The sequence below is a fragment of the Echeneis naucrates genome, chromosome 15 (assembly GCF_900963305.1).
Source record: "Echeneis naucrates chromosome 15, fEcheNa1.1, whole genome shotgun sequence".
Taxonomy (NCBI): Eukaryota; Metazoa; Chordata; class Actinopteri; order Carangiformes; family Echeneidae; genus Echeneis; species Echeneis naucrates.
This window is the reverse complement of record NC_042525.1, coordinates 7,349,714-7,368,420: the sequence shown is the minus strand read 5'-3', so window position 1 is coordinate 7,368,420 and position 18,707 is coordinate 7,349,714. Positions and strand designations below refer to the sequence as shown.

The following is an 18,707-nucleotide window of genomic DNA, read 5'->3' as shown; positions in this document are numbered from 1 at the left end:
ACCATCAGTGTCATGCAAAAGCATCTCCCCTTCCCCAATGATTGTGTTGTAAGTCTCCTCATGTCCACTGAGAGCTTTCTGGAGCGTACTGTGCTCCTCCACGGTTTGTTGCAGGATGTCCACTTTAGCAGAGATGGGTTGGGGCTTAGACAGGTCCTGGAGCTTTTCACCCAGCCATGATTGGAAATCTTTGGAGGTCTGATGGAACTGCTGTGAGCTGGCGAAGGTGGAGTTTAGCTGCTCAATTCGTTTCGCTACAACAGAGACAAATGACAAGTGATGAGGTAAAGATGTTAACCAATTTCACACAGAAACGACTATGGAAGGTGCAGATAACCTTTTCTAATTTTGATTCTGTATTCCCGATAAAGTTCAATAACCAATTTCACGTTACACCAACTATGCTAGAGTCATAAATTTATAGAATGAGGTTAAATAAATAATATTAATAAAATCTTGACCAGAGTCCAGAGGAACATTTGTTATTTGAGCAGTTTAGACTATTAGGAAGTTGTTGTCATAGAATAAATATACTCTGCAGTGATTCAACATGAACAGAATTGTTTCTTCTTTCCAAACATTACAACACTACATTATTAGGTTAAGTTGCAAGGCCAAACCTGCTTTCTCTTCCAACTGTTTGAAAGGTTTGCTGACACTCTCCAGCTGCCTTGCTAGATCTGCTTTCAGATAGTCTTCAGTCAATATCGCTGTGAGCTCTGCATTGATGGCCTCAGCCTCCTTCAGCTTCTTCCTCTCCTCTCTCAGCTGAGCTGAGATGGTTTGGACATCCTCCAGCTGCATCTTCACAGCATCAGGCTGGGTGCTGTGTCCCTGATGGTTGATGAGTTGATTCTCCAGCTCAGTGGCTGTCTGACTGAGACTCCTCAGTAATTCTTGAAACTGCCCTGTCTTCACCACAGCTTGGTCAATGAGACTGTCACGCTGGTCCAGCTGTCCCGTTAGGCCTTGCCACTTTTGGGTGACGGCAGCAAGCTGCTCTCTCACCAGCTTCCCACTGGAGGGATCCTGGTTGTTTGAGGAGCTTAGGATGGATGAAGCTGCTTCTTCAAGCTGCTCATATTGAGGTTTACGGCTCTTAAATTCATTCTGGAGGATCTAAAGAGAAGAAATTAATCAAGATTAACAAGAGAGGCCTTTTTTAAAAGAATTTAAAATCATCACATAATTCCAAACTGCTTTCTTCACCTGAACTTGCTGCTTCTGCATTTTAAGCATGTTTGGATCTATTGAAAGGGGCCCTAGGACACTCATCATCAGCTCTTTTTCTGAAAGCCATTGTCCAAGCTGCAGCTCCGTTGTTTGGAAGATGTCCAGATTTTTGTTGGACTGCTCCAGGTGTTGCTTCCTCTCCTCTACAGAGCCAGTGATATTTGCCCAAGCAGCATCTAAGCAGGAGGGCACAACAATTACACCAGCCTGTGTTAGTCAGCACAATCACACCTTTCCATCCACTATCCTACTGTTCACCAAGCAAACTTCCCACTGTGATGGACTTGGCACTACAAATGTGTTAATTTAACTGGTGCGGCAGAGAGCACATAGTGATGCAGGTTCACATTCTGTTGGATGAATACGGTGTTAGACGATCAGATGAACATCAGGAATAAAACTGGTGTCATATTTCATACTGTCATTTTGTAAAAGCCATTACTCAAATACCGGCGCTCTGATGAGACATATTTCATCAATGGGACTTAACATACCTCTGACAATTTCAGTGACATAAATTACCCAGGGCCATCTGGACACAACACCTTGGCGCATACCTATTTCTGCCAACAGCTGCTTCCATTTTGCTGCCTCGGGGGAGTTTGGATGAGTCTTAATCAAGTCGAGGAGTTTCTCTCTGAGTTTCTGGAGCTGCTCCTGCTTTTGCCCCATGTTGTCTTCAAACGCCTGACCAAAGAAAATGAATTATGAATGCTAAAGGCTTTGATTTTCAAAAATGTTAACTTCAGTATCTCATTCACAGCAAAACAAAGTCAGGGAGGACTGGGCGTAGTTTTGGAGTTTCATTAAACATAACAGTGCCTTTGGTGAGCAACAACAAATGTTCTGTACCTTCTGCTGTTCAAGCTGTGTTTTCACAACATCTTTCTCAGTGGCTGTCTTATTCCATGACGCTGCAGTCTTTTTCATGTCCTTCAGCCATGTCAACATGTCCTCTGTCTCTTCCCGAGCCTCTGTCATCTCCTTCACTGAGCAACTCAGCTCTGCGGCTCGAGTTTTTAGCGTTTCCCCAAGGCTTGTGTATCCCTCATTGATGAATGACATGTTCTGCTGAATTACCATCAGCTCTGAGGAGATCAAAATAATTTCATCATGTTTCCTTTCTGGGAATATAGTAGAGTACAATAACAAGGTTATGATTATAGAGATGCACTGTTAATATAATCGACTTAAGGGCACAAGTAAGTTCAGAATTTGAAATATCACCAATTCCTTGCAAATAAGACTCCAGCGTTAAAGATTCTGATTATGAATATCTTTAATATAGCTTTAAAAGCATATAGGAATCATCCCTACAAACAGGTTTGTTTTTCATGTCTCAACCTTCTTCAGGTTGGGACAAGCAAGGGCTCAGACAAAAAGGTACTTGCATAAATGCAAATCAGTGAAGTTCCCATCACTCATAAAAAGAAGTTACTATTATATAGATTTGGCAAAGAGCCTCCATAGAAATAGCAGTGTTTTGAAGCCATAATACCCTCACAGCAGACCACATACACACTTCATTACCTTTATTAGTTAGGTAGGAATGGCTCGCCGGACCAGCACCATTAGTAACAGCTGATGCAAAGACATGAAACAAAGCTTGAGTAAAAGACAGTCAGGCTGACTAGGATACCTGGAAAAATATATTTTCCAGTCCTTAATTGTTAGTGAATACAGTTCTCAGAAGAATGCCCAAACACCATGCTTCACATTCCACTGAAGGATTCAGACATATGAAGTTAAGTATCCTGACGTTTACCTGACTTGTTTGGAGTCTTGGTTTTGGCAGGGGATGTGAGGACAGTAATGAGGTTACACAGATCTGATCCTTTACTGTTCAGGTCTTGGACAGCTGGGCCTTTGGACATCCATTCCTCTAATAAACCCTTGTAAAAGAATAATGAGACAGATATATAGTTGCAAGATATAGATTTAAAAGCATGTGACGGTAAAAGGTGAGATGCAAGATATAAAAAAAGACTAAAAAATGACAATTTCACATCTTTTTATTCCATTTGATACTGGATTTAGGGAGTACTTTTGTGATATTTTTCCTTAGCATCATGGGATGACAATAGTTTTTCCTGCTAGACAACATGGCGTTTCACTCCCAGATCTGTCCTGTGTATGAAAACTCCGTTCATTTGTCATTAGTTGGCAGAAAAAGCAGGATTTTGGGGAGATGGGAGTTTGGGGAGTAAACTTGTTAAAAATCTGTATCTATCTATCTATTGCAAAAAAATTCACAAAAGTTGTATAGTATTACACCAATGGCTCCTGTTCCGACATTTAAGTGCAGTTTGATTAAATAAATACTCTCTTTCTGTTTCTTTATTTGTCTCATGACTCACGTTGACTGTCTGCAGGTCCTTCTGCAGGCTTTTCTCACTGCTGCTTGGCTGAACTGCAGGTACTTTCTCATTGGTCTCCTCCAGCCACTTGGTGAGTGTGCTGGCTGCAGATCTGAACTCTCCCAGCTGGTCCTGACAGGATGATACCTCTTCTTCTCTGTAGCAAGATAAGATAAGAATCTGTCATATAATGCATCCATGTGTCTAATATCAAAATGTGTCCCAACCTACTTTTCTTTGACTGTGCCTTTAAAGGTGGTGAAAATATTGGAGAGATTCTCCATCTTGCTCTGGATTTGGGCTTGGTTTGCTTCAGGGCTTATTTCAGACAGCTCTTTGGACAGAGTGTGCAGCTTCTCCAAATCGGCGGCATGTTCAGTCATTTCCACTTTCGTACTCTACAGTGAAATCAGTCAATCTTTGTTCAAGTTTTAAAGACACCACATATATCCATCCATTCATTGACAGAAGACTGACCTGCATTAGCTCAGAAAGCTCACTGAAGGTTTTCCCTGGCCCATCTGTCTCATGTAGATCCTGTGAACGCTTCACAACAAACTGTTGAACTCTATCTGCAACGGTCTCAAACTGTTCCACCTTTTCTTTCAGCTGCTCCAGTTGGGAGACCTTTTGCTTGTGCTTGTCACAAGCATCACTGAAACGCTGAGAGAGGGTGTCCATTGTCGACTGCAGAAGCGCAGCAGCAGATGGGTCCGCCGTCTCCACAAACTTCTTCACTTTGGCTTTCATGGCTGAGATGCTGCTCTGGCGACTTGCTATGTCCTGCTCTAACGCCTTAATAATAGAAGATGGACAATAGCAGAGAGCATATGAAGAATCTGCATATTACTTAATAAGTCAAGCATGTACAACATTTTACATATACATGTATATATATTGCTGTATATAATAGTTTTGCTTAAATTATGACAAGAAGACACACTGCTTCTTTGCTGAGGATGTCTCCAATAGATGCAGAGTCTAATGGAATCTGTCCTTTCCCTTGGACACTGGCCTCCACTCCCTCCATCCATCCCATCATTTCATCCAAACCATCCTGGACACTCATTGAGCGAGTAAGCGTGATCTGTAGTTTCTCATTTCGATCACCTACAGACTTTGACAGGTTGTCATAGCGCTCCACTATGTCATCTGCAACACATAAACACAAATGAGGTCATGTTTGAAGCTGAACAATTTCTATTTGGACACACTGTGTGATGATTATTTCATAGCAAGGCAGAAACTCATTTGGCAATGAATTTAAATGACAAGATTTTGGTAAATTAAAAGTAGTTCCTTGATTTTACATGACTAAAACATTTATGAAATTCAAGCTAAATAAAATACTTTTTATCCCCATCATTTCTAGACGTCTAGATTCTTTCAATTGGCATCCCATGAGTGTGAATGATGAAACATGAAATCATTTAGTGTAAAATCTGCTCTATGCTTTGATATTTCCCTCACCTACTGTCTCCTGGATTTCATCTGGGTTGCTCAGCAGGTCTCCTTCTGATGTGATCAAAGACTCAGCTGCTTTGCGTAATATGTCAATAGAAGTCTGATGTCCTGTCATCTGACCTTGTAGGGCCTGGAGATACATAATTTAGACAGAGTCAGAGAAAATAAAACATCACATGAAAAAAAATCCATGAGCTGTACCTCAATTTATACCACAGTGACTCAGTTCTGGATTTCACCAGTATAATGGAGAGAAGATAAAAGCAGAAGAGTGATGATGTGCGAGAATGCCTGTACTCTATCTACGTATTATTGACTCATTCCACAGATATAGCTTGACAAAGCTGACTGCCTCGACTGGTACATTTAAAGAAAAGCTTTAGATTTATGCAGTGAGTTGTAGCCAAAGCCACAAGTACAGTGCTCTCTGGTTGGCTGACAGGCGCCTCTTATCTTGGCATATCTGCTTTGTAAGTCACAGACAGAGAAATGTTCACTTAAACTGCAGCCAAAACCTTTGACAACGACAGCCCTGACAGTCTAGTTTCTTATCCTCTTGCAGGAGTATGCAAGATACAAATAACTAAACTACTCACATGTGGGTTTGAACTTGAAAACACAGCTAAAAATAGCTTTGTTATACTTAAGTCTGTGGAAACACTGTATATGGTGAGGCAGGTCTATTGTGCCATGACCTTATACCCCAGTCAATGCTCCAAGTTCTAAATAAAGCTATCTTTTACTTCTTTACATGGATTATTCATTACTTAATGTCCACCCTTTTTGAACTAAAAAAATAATGAATCAAAATTTTACATGGCAAGGAAAATCAAAAAGACTTTCTTTCATATGACTCATAGGGATTACAAAGGCCTCATAGAAATGTGGGAAATTTTCACAAATTTACACTGAAAAAGAATAAATAAACTACAATCAAAGATAAATGTAAACTTTTCACCACAGAACTTTGAGGCTGCAAACCAAGACTCGGCCTAACCAACACTGTCCTGACTATTTCTTGCCTTGGTGTCTTCTAACTGTTTCTGGAGTGTTTGAGGGTCAGCTGCAATGGCCTCTGATTGTTGCTTTCTCGCCTCCTCCTCTGAATCGTTGAGCCATTTCAAAAGACTGGTGCTGGAGTCATCATATTTCTTGTATTTATCAACCACGTCTTTGAGGTTGTTGCCAAGCTGGTTGCACTGAAACAAAAGAAATTATAGAGTGTGTGTATGTATCATGATATTTTGATAATGACGCACAGGCTCGACACATTACAAATAAAAATGCCAATACATTTTAACTTTGCTTACAAAATAAATATTATAAGCCTAATGTGAAGATAAATGCTGCCACCCTGTGGTAAGAAGAAGCTGCTGCAGCTTCTTAAAATTCACCAAATTCGTTCTTCATGAACTGTGGGGTAAAATACCTGTGAATGAAGGGTTTTGTATCGACTTGCTGCTGAGTCAAGTTTATCCTTGACAGCAGAACAGGTTCCTGAAGTATCCACATAAAGCATAGCATTTTTAGCTGCAGCGTCACATTCTCCACAAGCTTGAGCCACATCCAAAACTTTCTGTCCCGAAATAGTGATAAAGCGAAGGTCCCCTTTGTGAGATATCACATCATCTGAAAAGCTCTTCTGTCGCTGGAGTTTGTCACTGAGGATATTGAGGGAGGCTGCAGGAGCACCCAGGGCCTCGATCTCTTCCTCCGCCTCGTCTAACCAGCCCTCAAACTCTTCACAGTCAACATGGAACTTCTTCAGCTCCTCTTGGACAGACTGCACCTGCTTCATCTGCTGTTCAGCCTGCGTCAGTGAGGCCTCGTAGCGCCCTTTCAGTTCTTGGATGTTCTTCTGAAGTTTTGCCTTCTCGTCTGGGGACAGCACATTAGCCTGCTTGTCCAACAGTGCCTGAGCTGACTGAGTGGCCATGATCAAATCCTGCTGTTGGGACAGAATCTCCTGATGACGAGCCTGTGATTACAATAAAGACTTGAGGGCTCAACACCAGTATAGCAGCAATTAATTATTTGCATACATTTTGTCTGGCGATCACCATAGTTTAAAAAATGCTCAACCGTTTCTTTTTTCTTTTTTTCTTTTTTTACAATTATGATTCCATTCCCTTTACCAGTTTCTTTAATCTAAAATTTTCACTCTGCTTGATACTATTACTGGCATATCAACATATAAGCATTAACCTATTTCTTCTTAGCCCTTCTTCTAAATGTCACATTTTAATTTGAGATTTTGTGAATTTTTTCCATCTGCTGTTAAAACAGGTTTGAAAATGGCTATAAAAAACATCTTCTACATTTTATTGCTACTTGTGTCTTTCACCTGCTGAGAGATTAAGTTGACCAACTCTACCTTGACCCTGTCATATTGCTTGTCGAGGTCCAGGGAGACGTTGTTTTTGCCGCTAGTCTCTCTGCCAAAATCATTTTCAGCGGTTTGAAAAGCATTTCCATTGGGGTCGTCATCTGCTCCCATCGGTCCCTTGGCTGCGGTTTCCTCTGGCGGGTTTCCATTCTCTGTAATTATCTGGTCAGTTTGATCCAGACCTTCACCCTTGTTCTCATTCCCTATGTTGGATATCCAATCTAGAAGCCCTTCAATTTTGTTTTTACTTTCTTCAAGCCGCTCAACAGCTGCTGCCTGAAAAGATATATACATAACTTTTTAAAGAAATACAAATCAGGATTATCTGTCGTTTGTATTCTAATTATATAGATTCTGTTGCTTTTTTTTAAGCAACACATATGGAGGAAATCTGACCTTTTCACTTTCTTGTTTTATGGCTGTTGTAACAACCTTCTCCAAATCCTTCCTAGACTCCTCAGCCCGCTGATTAATAAGCTTGGATTTGCTTTTAGCTTCTTCCAATTTGCTTTCAATGATGGCAATCTGATCTGGTGTCAGCTTGTTTCGGTTTTCCTCCAGAAACTTTTTAGTACTGGTTATGACCTCATTCAAGGCACTGGCATTTGTCAATACATCTTTCTGCAGAGCCTTGAGGTGAGATGAAGAGAAAGCAAGAAAAACTGTGTATGAGCATGGGATAAATTTTCTTAAAGAATTATGCGGACAGAGAAAATATATTTCAAACCTGGTGTTCCTGTTGATACTGCTGCAGATCTGTGACACATTCAGCATTATCAGCCTGCTGCTGATGACCAATCAGGCGGTTCTCTGTCAAGGTAAGATTATCACATACTTCCTCCAGTTTGTTTGCAAATTCCTTGTGTCTCTCCATTAAAGACTGACAAAGAAAAAAAGAAAAGGAAATTACACACAGCAGCAACAAGCATTGTCATTTGAAGAGCCACATCAGTAAGGCATTTGCATTCAGCAGTCTTCATAAATCCCTCTAGCCTGGAGATTCATTCATTCATCCATTCATTCCCAGCACCTGTCCACACCGTGGACAGGTCGCCAGTCCGTCACAGGGCCAACAGATACAGACAGAGACAAATAACCACTCACACTCTCACACAGATCTACGGACGATTTAGAGTCACCAGTTAACCCAAACATGATGTCTGGACGGTGGGAGGAAACTGGAGTACCCGGAAGAATTCCAAGCAAGCATGGGGACAGCATGCAAAGTCCACAAAGGAAGGCCACAGGCCCGTTGTGGGGCAAGAGCGCTAACCACTAAGCCAACGTGCTGCCCATAGTCTGAACAGCTCAGTAAATATTTGGGGATGGAAACATTAAAACCTGAAAAGAGTAAAGCACACAGAGGCAACATGCAAAATCTGTCTCATAATACATTTCCCTTAATCATAAAGGAGTCAGAATCTAGTATGCTGTAAACATGCTTGTTCGCCATTTGCCACTTTGGTCTTGTGATAGTAATAAACACAGAAGGACATTACAAGGTGGACTTGTGTGTTAGTGGGTTTGAGTTGCGTTCCAACAGAGAAGATGCATTTTGTCCGCTGTTAATTGTTCGCTGCTGTCTTGAGGCCTGTAGGACACAATCATCATATAGGTTAGTGGGCAGGACTGATCGTGCAGTTGAGCATGCGATGATGTTATTTCTATAAAACATTTAGACATCCACAATAAAAACTGCAACATCTAAATCCTGGAAACAAAAGCCAATTATTAATTTTAGGATACATGAATAAATTATATTGAATGAATGCTGGGGCGCTGCTGAATATTATAATTATATTAAAATTCTACATTGTACAAAAATAAATGTGGTTTCTTTTTATTAAGTTTTTCCCGTTATATAAGGTTCAGATGTCTTACCTGATCTCATCTAATCTATTGTTATAATCCATTAATTATACAACCCTTGTTTAGAGTAGTAAGAGGGCTTTTATTTATTTTTCAACAAAACTTCTGATATTTTATAGCATATCCACAGGCAGACCTTCTCCTGGTTTTCCTTCTCTCTGGTCTCCAGTAGAACATCTAAGATGCACCTCTGTGTAACAAGTCTCTCTGTGTGGTCCCTGAAAGCTCGCTGGGTGGAGCTGAGGATCTTGAGTAGGTGGCTGCTTTGAGCTGGACTCAGGAACTGAGCGTGTTCAGAAATAAAACACTGGATATCAAACGTGACATCCTCTAATTTCAGCCTAGAGTCTTTTAGCAGATTGCTCTCCATGTCCTGGAACAAGACAAGATGGACATATGTTAAGTGAGCTTCTGTACTTACTGCAGAAACAAACATGCTAATTTCACCAGATACCTTGTTTTGCTGAATCAAATGTTTCAGGGTGTCCATATCACACACGTTCAAATCCATTCCCTGCTTCTCAGGGTCATTTTGGATGATGCCCGCAAGTTCTTTAAGATCGCAAAGATGTTTTTGGTATGTAGATTCCAAATGTGCCTGAAATTACATTTGAGTAAGTCAATAGCTGGTGCAATTGTTCAGCGTTCACAAGTGTTCACTTCATCGCTGTGTTCTAATTATTTTAAATGGCACTGACCTTCTCTATTTCTACCGCTTGCATTAGAGAGTGACTCCTTTTTGCACACATTTGAGAAACTGCAGAAAAAGTAGCCTCTAGTTCCAGGTGTGTTGAGGTTAAATCTTGGTGGATTTGCATTGGGATGTGGTTGTGAGCAGATCTTAAGAGCTGTTTGGCTTTCTCCAAGTCAACTGTGAGAACAGCAGCCTGTCTAGAAAGTCTGGACTCCAACGACTGAACACAAGAGCAGATTTTTTCAGGACCCGTTGCATGCATAACTAAGAAATATTACACCACAGGGGACAACTGTGCCTTGGTTTTGTTATTTCTTACCTCACTCTCCTCTATTTGGATCTGCAGGTCTTCCATGTTGTTGCCAATGGATGCTTGGAATGAAAGGTCTTTTCTGACATCATCTAAAACATCCATGTGATCCTGGAGTCTCCCAACACACTCCAAATAATCCTGGATGGAGAACAGCTATGGGAAAAGCAATAATAAAAAGCATGAGCGGCTTTTGCAAACGCTAAAAAAAGCGGGAATAAGAGTTTAGCTGAAAGAGCATAAATTGTACCTTAATTTTAACCTCCTCCATTTTGAAGCTATCTGTGTTGCCAGATGACTGAGGAGATGCTCTATAACTATCAAAGTGACAGGAACCCTGGCCATCTTCTGATGATATCTCATCTTCTCCCTCTGAACTCTCCTCCTTGATGCTCTCCAGTATGTGCTGGTGGTCCTCCTGAGGGTCACCCCCCAGGGGAGTTAGAGTTAGACAGTCTATCACTTCTTGAAGCATTGAAAGGTCTTGAGTCGACGAAACATTTTTAAGAACTTGTAGTAGTTGCAGCTGGACATTTGGAGCATCTGACTGCTCTGTCTTCTCGGGAACTACGCCATCCTGCAGTAACATGTCTGGATTTTTCCATTCTTTGCTGTCTGGACCGGGGATGTTTAGCGGGGGTGGATCCAGGCGAAGTCCCCCAGATGTCTCCCTCTCTCCTTCATTTAAATGTTTAGGGGTACTCTGACCTCCAGTGATGGCGCCTTCATCAACTTGAGTTTGTGACTTTTGCAAATCGCTGAAATCAATCGCCTCCTGGTCATCGAGGTCTGTGCTTTGAGAATCAGAAGGCATTGATGGAGCTGAAGAGGCCACAACAGATGTTATGTTGCTCTCTGATAGGCAATCAGCAGCTTTCTGACAAATTCCAGAGGCAGATATGTCTAATCCATTTTTTTCAGATAGAACATCAGATTCTAACTCTCCTATCACTTTGGTGTCAGACTGTCCTGAGTTGAGGTCTGATAATGCAGAGGGTGAATTTAAACCTTTGCTATGACCTTCAATATGTGCATTTTCTTTTTCATTTCTTGACTTAAAGATCTGCTCAGAATGACTAATGTCATGTTGCAACTCTGGGGAAAGGCTCTCTGTGTGTGACTCAATGTGATCTGCACCATTGTGCTCCAAGTCTGACAAATCCTCAAGAGAAACTTGTGTGCCTGCTGGTGAGCATTCCTCTACATTTCCTATATTGCGGCTCATTTCATCATTGGTTGATGTAGCGATTTCAGATTGATAAGAGAAGGAGTTCAATTGTTGTTCATTTTTCTGGCCATTTTGAGAGCAACTAGGCTCAGATTCAACACCACAGTCACTTTCTGAATGGATCCCCACTTGCTGAGGTAATGCAATTCTGCTGCCATCTTCTGTAATGTTTTTGCCATCATTACAATCACCCTTGGAAACTGACATAATTGTTCTCTCAGCCAAATCCCTGTGTGAGTAATCTATAATTGGAGTTTTTTCATCGTCCAAAGGTGACTGAACTGCACTTGTGTCATTTTGATCTCTGCTTTCCTCATACAACACATTGTAATGTAGTGAGGTCATGTCTACATCACTCCCACTAAGTGTATGATCGCTCAGTTGGGCAGTGTTGGCAGAGTTGAAAAAGCCATCATGTATGGTTGAGCCGTCAGATTTACAAGCATAATAAGCCTGACTTTCTGGATCAGTGCTGCTGTTGCACTTGATGTCATTCTGACTAAACAGATGTGAGGGTGTACTTGAAGCATCGTTTTTGATCGCTCCATTGGATTCATCAGCTCTATCTGTCAGCTGGCTATTGATTAAGACTTGTGACTCAGTGTCTTGAGCCAGCAAAGGCAACCTGTCAGCTTGATTAATACACTCTGCCGCAACTTGATTCCATGAGGAGGGTGAGATCATCTTAAGCCCATTACCACTAACTGAAGGAGAATTGTGTGCATAGTTACTCATCTCGTCTACAATTCCTGTAGTCATGCCATCTGAAACACTTCCATTCTCCTTACGAACATCCACATTTGTGAAATCAAGTACCGTGTCAGCAACCGCCCTTTCAGTTGGCTGCTCTGTGATTTCAGCTTCATTCATTTTAATCAATCTCAGACTATGGTCAACAGAGAAAGAGTGGCTGCTGGTTTCTTTTGAGCAAGTGCTGGCTTCAGGATCCAAGTTAAGGTTTTTAACATTATCAGTCCCTAAACCCAACTGCAAAGAATCACTGATACTAAGGGAACAATGTGTTCTTAAAAGAGCCTGTTGTTCCTTGGACAAAATAGATCCATCTGAGATTGACTGTTTCAAAACAGATGTTTTGTCTTCTTTTTCTCGTCCCTTTTCATCTGACTGAAGGTCGAGCACTTTAAGTAAAGTCATCTCGTCTACCAGGCCCTTACTGAGAGCTGTCTCCAGATCATAATGTCTCCCAGAGGTAACATCTAAAATCAACCCTTCCTCTATCTGTGCTTTCAGAAGGTGAACAGCATAGTCTGGTTCATGATCACTCTCCAGTAAATTCTCAGAGCATAAACTCTCGGCTGGATTAATGTCCATTCTTGATTCACTGCATAGTGACTCAGCATTACGGAGTGGTGCAGTAACAGCTCCCCCAACATCAATTTGCAAACTATTTCCACAGCCTCTCTCTGCAAATTCATTTGTCTCACCAAATGCAGAAATTGCATTGGCCGAGGAAACACAATCACAAGGATCAAACACGGGAGGTGTGTTTTCATTGAGAGTAATTCTTCCACTAGCTGAGGAAACAAGAGTATTTGGATCAAATATGTAAGGTGTATTTTGAGCAAAAGTATTTCTGCCGCCAGCAGAGGAAACACTATCATGAGGATCAAATGCGTCATGTGTGTTTTCCTCAAAGGTAATTCTGCCACCAGCCGAGGATATGAAATCATTAGGATCAGTTGTGTGAGATGTGTTTTCATCACAGGTAAATCTTCCACTGGCACGAGAAATGGAATTTTTGGCCTCAAGATCATCTGTGTTTTTGTCAAATGTAATTCTTCCAACAGCTGAAGAAACAGGATCATGAGGATCAACTGTTTGAGGTGTGTTTTCATCTATGGTAATTCTACCACCGGCCGAGGAAACAAAATCTTTTGGATAAATTGTCTGAGACGTGCTTTCATCACATGGGATTTTGCCACCAGACAAGGGAACAAAATCATGAGGTTCAGCAGTTTGAGGTGTGTTTTCATCTAAGGTCATTCTTCCACCAGCCGAGAGAACAGAATCTTGAGGCTCAAGAACTTGTTGTGTGTTTTCCTCAAAAGTAATCCTTCCACGAGCCGACAAAACAACATCATGATAATCAGCTATCTGAGGCGTGTTGTCACTGAAGATAATTCTTTCACTGGTGGAGGGAAAAATTTGATGTTGATCAAATCTTTGTTCGTTTTCATCAAAAGTTATTCTTCTACTGGCTGAGGAAAAAGGATAATGAAGCTCAAGATCATGTTGTTTGTTTTCATCAAAGGTCATTCTTCCACCAGCCAAAGAAGCATCATCACAAGGTTCAACCATGTGAACTGGATTTTTATCTAAGGTCATTCTTTCACCAGCTGAGGAAACAAAACCATTAGGATCAATAGTGTGAGGTGTGTTTTTATTGATAGTAATTCTCCCACTGGCTGAGGAAACAAGATCATGAGGATCAAATGTGGGAGGAGTATTTTCATCGGAGGTAATTCTTCCGTCAGCTGAGAAAATAGAATAATGAGGCTCAAAACAATGTTCTTTGTTTTCCTCAAAGGTAATTCTTCCACCAACTGTAGAAACAAGATCATGAGGATCAGATATGTGAAGCGTGTCTTCATCAAAGCTAATTCTTCCACTGGCCGAGGAAACAAGATCATGAGGATTGCATGTTTGAGGTGTATTTTCGTTGAAGGTAATTCTGCAACCAGCTGAGGACACAAAATCAAGAGGATCAGATTTGTGTTGTGTGTTTTCATCAAAAGTAATTCCTTGATTGGCTGGGGGAAAAGAACAACGAGGATCAAATGTGTGAGGCGAGTTTCTTCCAGCATCCAGCGAAACAAAACCATGAGGACCAATTTGGTTTTGTGAATTTTCATCAAAAGTAATTCTTCCACTGGCCGAGGAAACAGAATAATGCGGCTCAAGAGCATGCTGTGTGTTTTCATCAAAAGTAGTTCTTCCACCAGCCTCAGAAACAAAATCAGGAGGCTGAAATGTGTTTAAATGTGTGGATGTGTTTGTATCAAAAGAAATTCTTCCTCCTGCTAAGGAAACATGATCGTGAGCATCAAGTGTGTGCTCTGTCTTCTTCTTAAATTTGTCTGCCTCCTCGTTTATGCACTCTGGCATATCGAAATGCAACCGTTCAGAATAATCATCAACGTTCAAGGTCAGTGAACTTATATCTTTTTCAGTGTTTTCAGAAAATATCAAATCATCAAAAAAGATTTTAACTGTCTTATTCAGCTGTGTGTCCAGAATTAGGACCCTCTGTCCTGACTTTGGATCAATGTAACTGTTCAAAGTTAGGTAGGATATGAATAACTGCATTGCCTCTGCTGAAGTAGGGATGTTGTCAACTTTTAAGCAATCTGCAGCATGGTAGCATCCATCAATTGTGAGTTTTTTATACATGAGCCAAGTGGAAAATTTTTCATTAAGGTGATCAACATTGGGAATCACGTCAGGAACTTCTATAGACTTTAAAATGTCTGCTGTATTGGTGTCAATCAACCCATTCTGAGTGGCAGATGTGATGTCTACAATCTCTGAGCTTCCTGGAATGTAAAAAGCTACTATTTTCTGCTGATTAGTTAACAATGTGCTGGTAAATTCATCTGTGTCGATCTGCTCATCATACTGCAAAGAGGTAGACACATTTGGAATTTCCCCAGAATCAGGCAACACTATTCCCAAAAATTGCTGCTGGTTTCCAAGCACAATAAGTGTGCTGTTAGAGTTCATCACATCACACTGGACAGCCGCATCCACCTTTAGCCTGTCGCCATTTCGGAAGTCCCCAACGTCCTCTAGCATTTCACCACTTTCGTTTTGACCTGCTCTGATGTCACCTACATCAAACTTATCTCCTAACAGCCATGACCTGATATCCTGATCACTCAGACCTCCAGAAACCGACCTCAGACTGTTAATATTCCTCCCAGGTATAAGTGATTCATTTCTGCTGAGGCCCTTTAATATCAGTCTGTTGGCCTCACAAGTTTCAATCTCCTGCTCAGGCCCTAAGAGTGGCACATTTTCAGCACTGCTAGGATTTATCATATCCTGACAAGTCTTTTGCTCCTGGAGAATCTCTGCATAGGCAGAGGCCGATATTAAACCATCCTGAAGTGCACTCTCCAGTGTTAGCGTGTCCCCTGTGTAGCACACCTTCACTCCATCACGTTCTTCTACGACCTCTAATAGCTTGATGACCAGGTCTACATTTGCGGGTCCTTCCCGAGCTGCTGCTTTGTCAGAAAGGGACCCGGGGGAGGCTTGTGATCTCTGTCTGTCCTTATTTGCATCATTCTGCCCTGGCAAGTGGTTCAGTGTGGATTTGTAACTGAGATCTTGTTTGAGAGCATCAGATGTCATGAGCTGGGCTTCTGGGAGAGTGATCCAAGTCACATGATCATTTGAGCTGCTTGTGGTTTCAGTTCCAAGTTTACCAATTCCACCACTGAATATAGAAACCTGCAGAAAATGAAAATATAGCAAATTATTGAACTATTTTAACACCAACTTCTGTATTATTCATGTAAATTTTAAATATTTAGAAGCAAGACAAAAATCTGTACTCACCACCAAACAAACAAGGGCATGTTAAAACATCGTGCACAAGATCAAGACTGCATCAGGGTTGCAACAGGAGAGTGACAAATAAGACATTTAAAGCTATCATGCATCTGGAAGAGCAGCTTCCAGCATCTTGTAAAAAAAAGAGTTGTTAGTAACATCAGATACTTTACTGTTATGGACCATATCTGTTACCCTGTTGAAGTTTGTTGAAGAGAACTCAAGCACATTGACAACAGTGAAATGTCAGACCAAAGCCAGGCGCAACGAAGCATGTTCACAGTATACTTAGACTGTTTGTGTGGGTACAGCTTTGTTGTTTTTTTGGGGTTTTTTTTTAACGATCCAATGTAAGAGAATGAAATGAATAGTGCAAAAAGGTAACTGGTCAAACTGCACTAAGGGAAAAAGGTTAGTCATGCAACTGAACATCAGGTGGCACTGTTTTCTAACACATCATGAGACGCAAATACAATCCACTCATGCCAACAAAGAGCCCAGCGTCCAACCTCTTCAGCAGCGGTCGTCTTATCTGAACACTGTTGGGAGAGTTCATTGTATGCCTGATTGAGTGCCTTCAGTTGCTCCTGGGCGTTCTCCATCTCCTCCCCTGTCATTCTGTGAGACAAACAGACAGTGAAGCTGAGAGTTTTAACAGCGGGCTTTGCACATGGGCCACAGCAGCTTTGCTTACTTGTCACTGTGTTTGTTCAGCATCATTTGCGTGGCCCTCAGTGCCTCAGCAATCTGTTCCTTCTTGGTGACCATTTCCTCAACTGACACCTGGAACATCAAACAAAAATACATTGGTACTTTTGATACAGGATAGTTGTTACTCTTCTGTAGTCATGTGTGGTCACGAGCTCATGAATACACAAGTACACAATTAATTCCTAAAGACCATGCCAGACTTGATTTTTTTTATACTGAAATATATCAATCGTTGAATCTTCCTGGGAGAACATAAAATGCAAACTAATCTCAAATTAATTACATTCATTAGAACCATTGATAACGAACTGTGACAAAGTTTAGATTTTTAATTTTAGTCCAGAATGTGACAAAGCTATGGTAATTTTCTAGGACATGACTTGAAAAAAAAAAAAAGTTATATTTTTCTTGGATTTCACTCTCATAAGGGGGAAGTGAATTTTAGAAATATTTTTTTGTGTTTTCAGAAACCCAAAGGGAGAACTCGTCTTCTGAGTCAAGAGATGAAAAAAAATGTAATTAAATAAAAATACTTCAAAAGCTATAACTATTACATTATAATTGTTGTTTTGGAATCTGGTTTTTCAATTGTGCAGAATATTGAAAAGCATAAATAAAATGTTAAAAATAAAAAACAAAAATCAGAAAATTAGAAATCCCATCAGAATGAAATGGGAAAATGTAATGTCTGATGTCTACTATACTATATTTGAAAAATAGTGGTTAGATGGTTTAATCTATTCCAAAACCTTTTTATATATGTACATAGCTTAGCTTGTTCTTAAACAGTGAAACAGCTAAATGCTCTAAAGCTGTTTCTCAGAACTTGAGCATAATACATGAGTATTGATGGTCTCTATATTACATCGTACAGACTGAAAGTGTTGAACTATCAGTGAAAGACCTTTTCTTAATAATTTGCTTCTCACCACTAATCTATTAATTTCATGGCTATTGTGACATATAACAGTCATGGAAAAGTCTACAACTGAAGTAAAATATGATTTATATAGTAAAATGGCAGCTTTGGAAAGCATTTTTGCAGACATACAGGGTCAAAATCTGAATTATGTCTTATGTTAAATTACATAATTCCAAACTCTATCAAACTGATTTAATTTGTTAGTTAGTGAAGATGTTGAAGTATGAGGTGCTTGTGCAACACATTCATTTGGTGCTACTGGATGGTATTTAAGATGCGATGTATGTGATCAATCATTTCACAAATAATGTGATTCAGTGAGTAAGCAAACTGGGGATATAATTTCATTACAACCACTACCTGCTGTTAAGTGTAATATATGTGAATTAAATGAAATCAAAAGTAAACAGTGTTTTTATTAGAAATAACATACTGTGACAGCAAATTGCTGTGATATCATTTTGAAATGTAGAAAAACCAAAGCATTTTCTGTGTTACAACAAATATAAGGCGGCATATTAAGCAAAGACATACTGAAAACACCAAAATCATCCCACACTGTTTACCTGGGACTTATTAGAAGCATCTGTGTTGGCATTGCTATCTTTGACAGCATTCCCATCACTGTTCAGGGTCTGTTTCACATTGGACATCCAGTGCAATAGTTTGCTAACTTTATCACCATGTTGTCTCTTCTCCTCATCAACAGACCTCTACAATCAGAACAGATGGGTTTTAACAAGTTTGTTAAAAAAATAAAAAATAAAAAATAAAATGTGGGAATGTTAAAAAAGAAGGGGGTTACGGTAACCCATGACGTTTATAATCAGACTGAAAACACCAAAGGTCCAAAACCATTAGGACTTGTATCAAACACAACATTAAAATACATGTGTACCCATAAAATAAAGAACATTCAAAAGGGAAAATAAAGGGTGACTTCAGTGCTTAAACAAAG

At 40.3% G+C, this 18,707-nt stretch overlaps 1 protein-coding gene across 7 annotated transcripts in view; it reads right to left on the bottom strand.

Moving 5' to 3' along the window:
- The window catches only part of dst (dystonin), a 92,362-nt gene that overhangs the window by 31,669 nt on the left and 41,986 nt on the right, over window positions 1-18,707 (bottom strand). For all 7 annotated transcript variants that reach the window (XM_029520285.1, XM_029520288.1, XM_029520290.1 and 4 more), the window contains 25 exons: window positions 18,316-18,462; window positions 16,811-16,899; window positions 16,626-16,734; window positions 10,564-16,014; window positions 10,323-10,469; window positions 10,008-10,223; window positions 9,764-9,907; window positions 9,446-9,682; window positions 8,168-8,320; window positions 7,837-8,070; window positions 7,429-7,716; window positions 6,484-7,032; window positions 6,077-6,253; window positions 5,061-5,184; window positions 4,534-4,742; window positions 4,068-4,385; window positions 3,822-3,988; window positions 3,591-3,747; window positions 2,999-3,125; window positions 2,764-2,814; window positions 2,086-2,321; window positions 1,791-1,920; window positions 1,210-1,409; window positions 621-1,119; window positions 1-254 (listed from right to left, as the gene is read on the bottom strand). The exon at window positions 1-254 is cut by the window's left edge and continues 1,215 nt beyond it. In XM_029520285.1, the coding sequence (XP_029376145.1) occupies window positions 1-254; window positions 621-1,119; window positions 1,210-1,409; window positions 1,791-1,920; window positions 2,086-2,321; window positions 2,764-2,814; window positions 2,999-3,125; window positions 3,591-3,747; window positions 3,822-3,988; window positions 4,068-4,385; window positions 4,534-4,742; window positions 5,061-5,184; window positions 6,077-6,253; window positions 6,484-7,032; window positions 7,429-7,716; window positions 7,837-8,070; window positions 8,168-8,320; window positions 9,446-9,682; window positions 9,764-9,907; window positions 10,008-10,223; window positions 10,323-10,469; window positions 10,564-16,014; window positions 16,626-16,734; window positions 16,811-16,899; window positions 18,316-18,462 (10,413 nt within the window). The remainder of the gene's footprint in view (window positions 255-620; window positions 1,120-1,209; window positions 1,410-1,790; window positions 1,921-2,085; window positions 2,322-2,763; window positions 2,815-2,998; window positions 3,126-3,590; window positions 3,748-3,821; window positions 3,989-4,067; window positions 4,386-4,533; window positions 4,743-5,060; window positions 5,185-6,076; window positions 6,254-6,483; window positions 7,033-7,428; window positions 7,717-7,836; window positions 8,071-8,167; window positions 8,321-9,445; window positions 9,683-9,763; window positions 9,908-10,007; window positions 10,224-10,322; window positions 10,470-10,563; window positions 16,015-16,625; window positions 16,735-16,810; window positions 16,900-18,315; window positions 18,463-18,707) is intronic.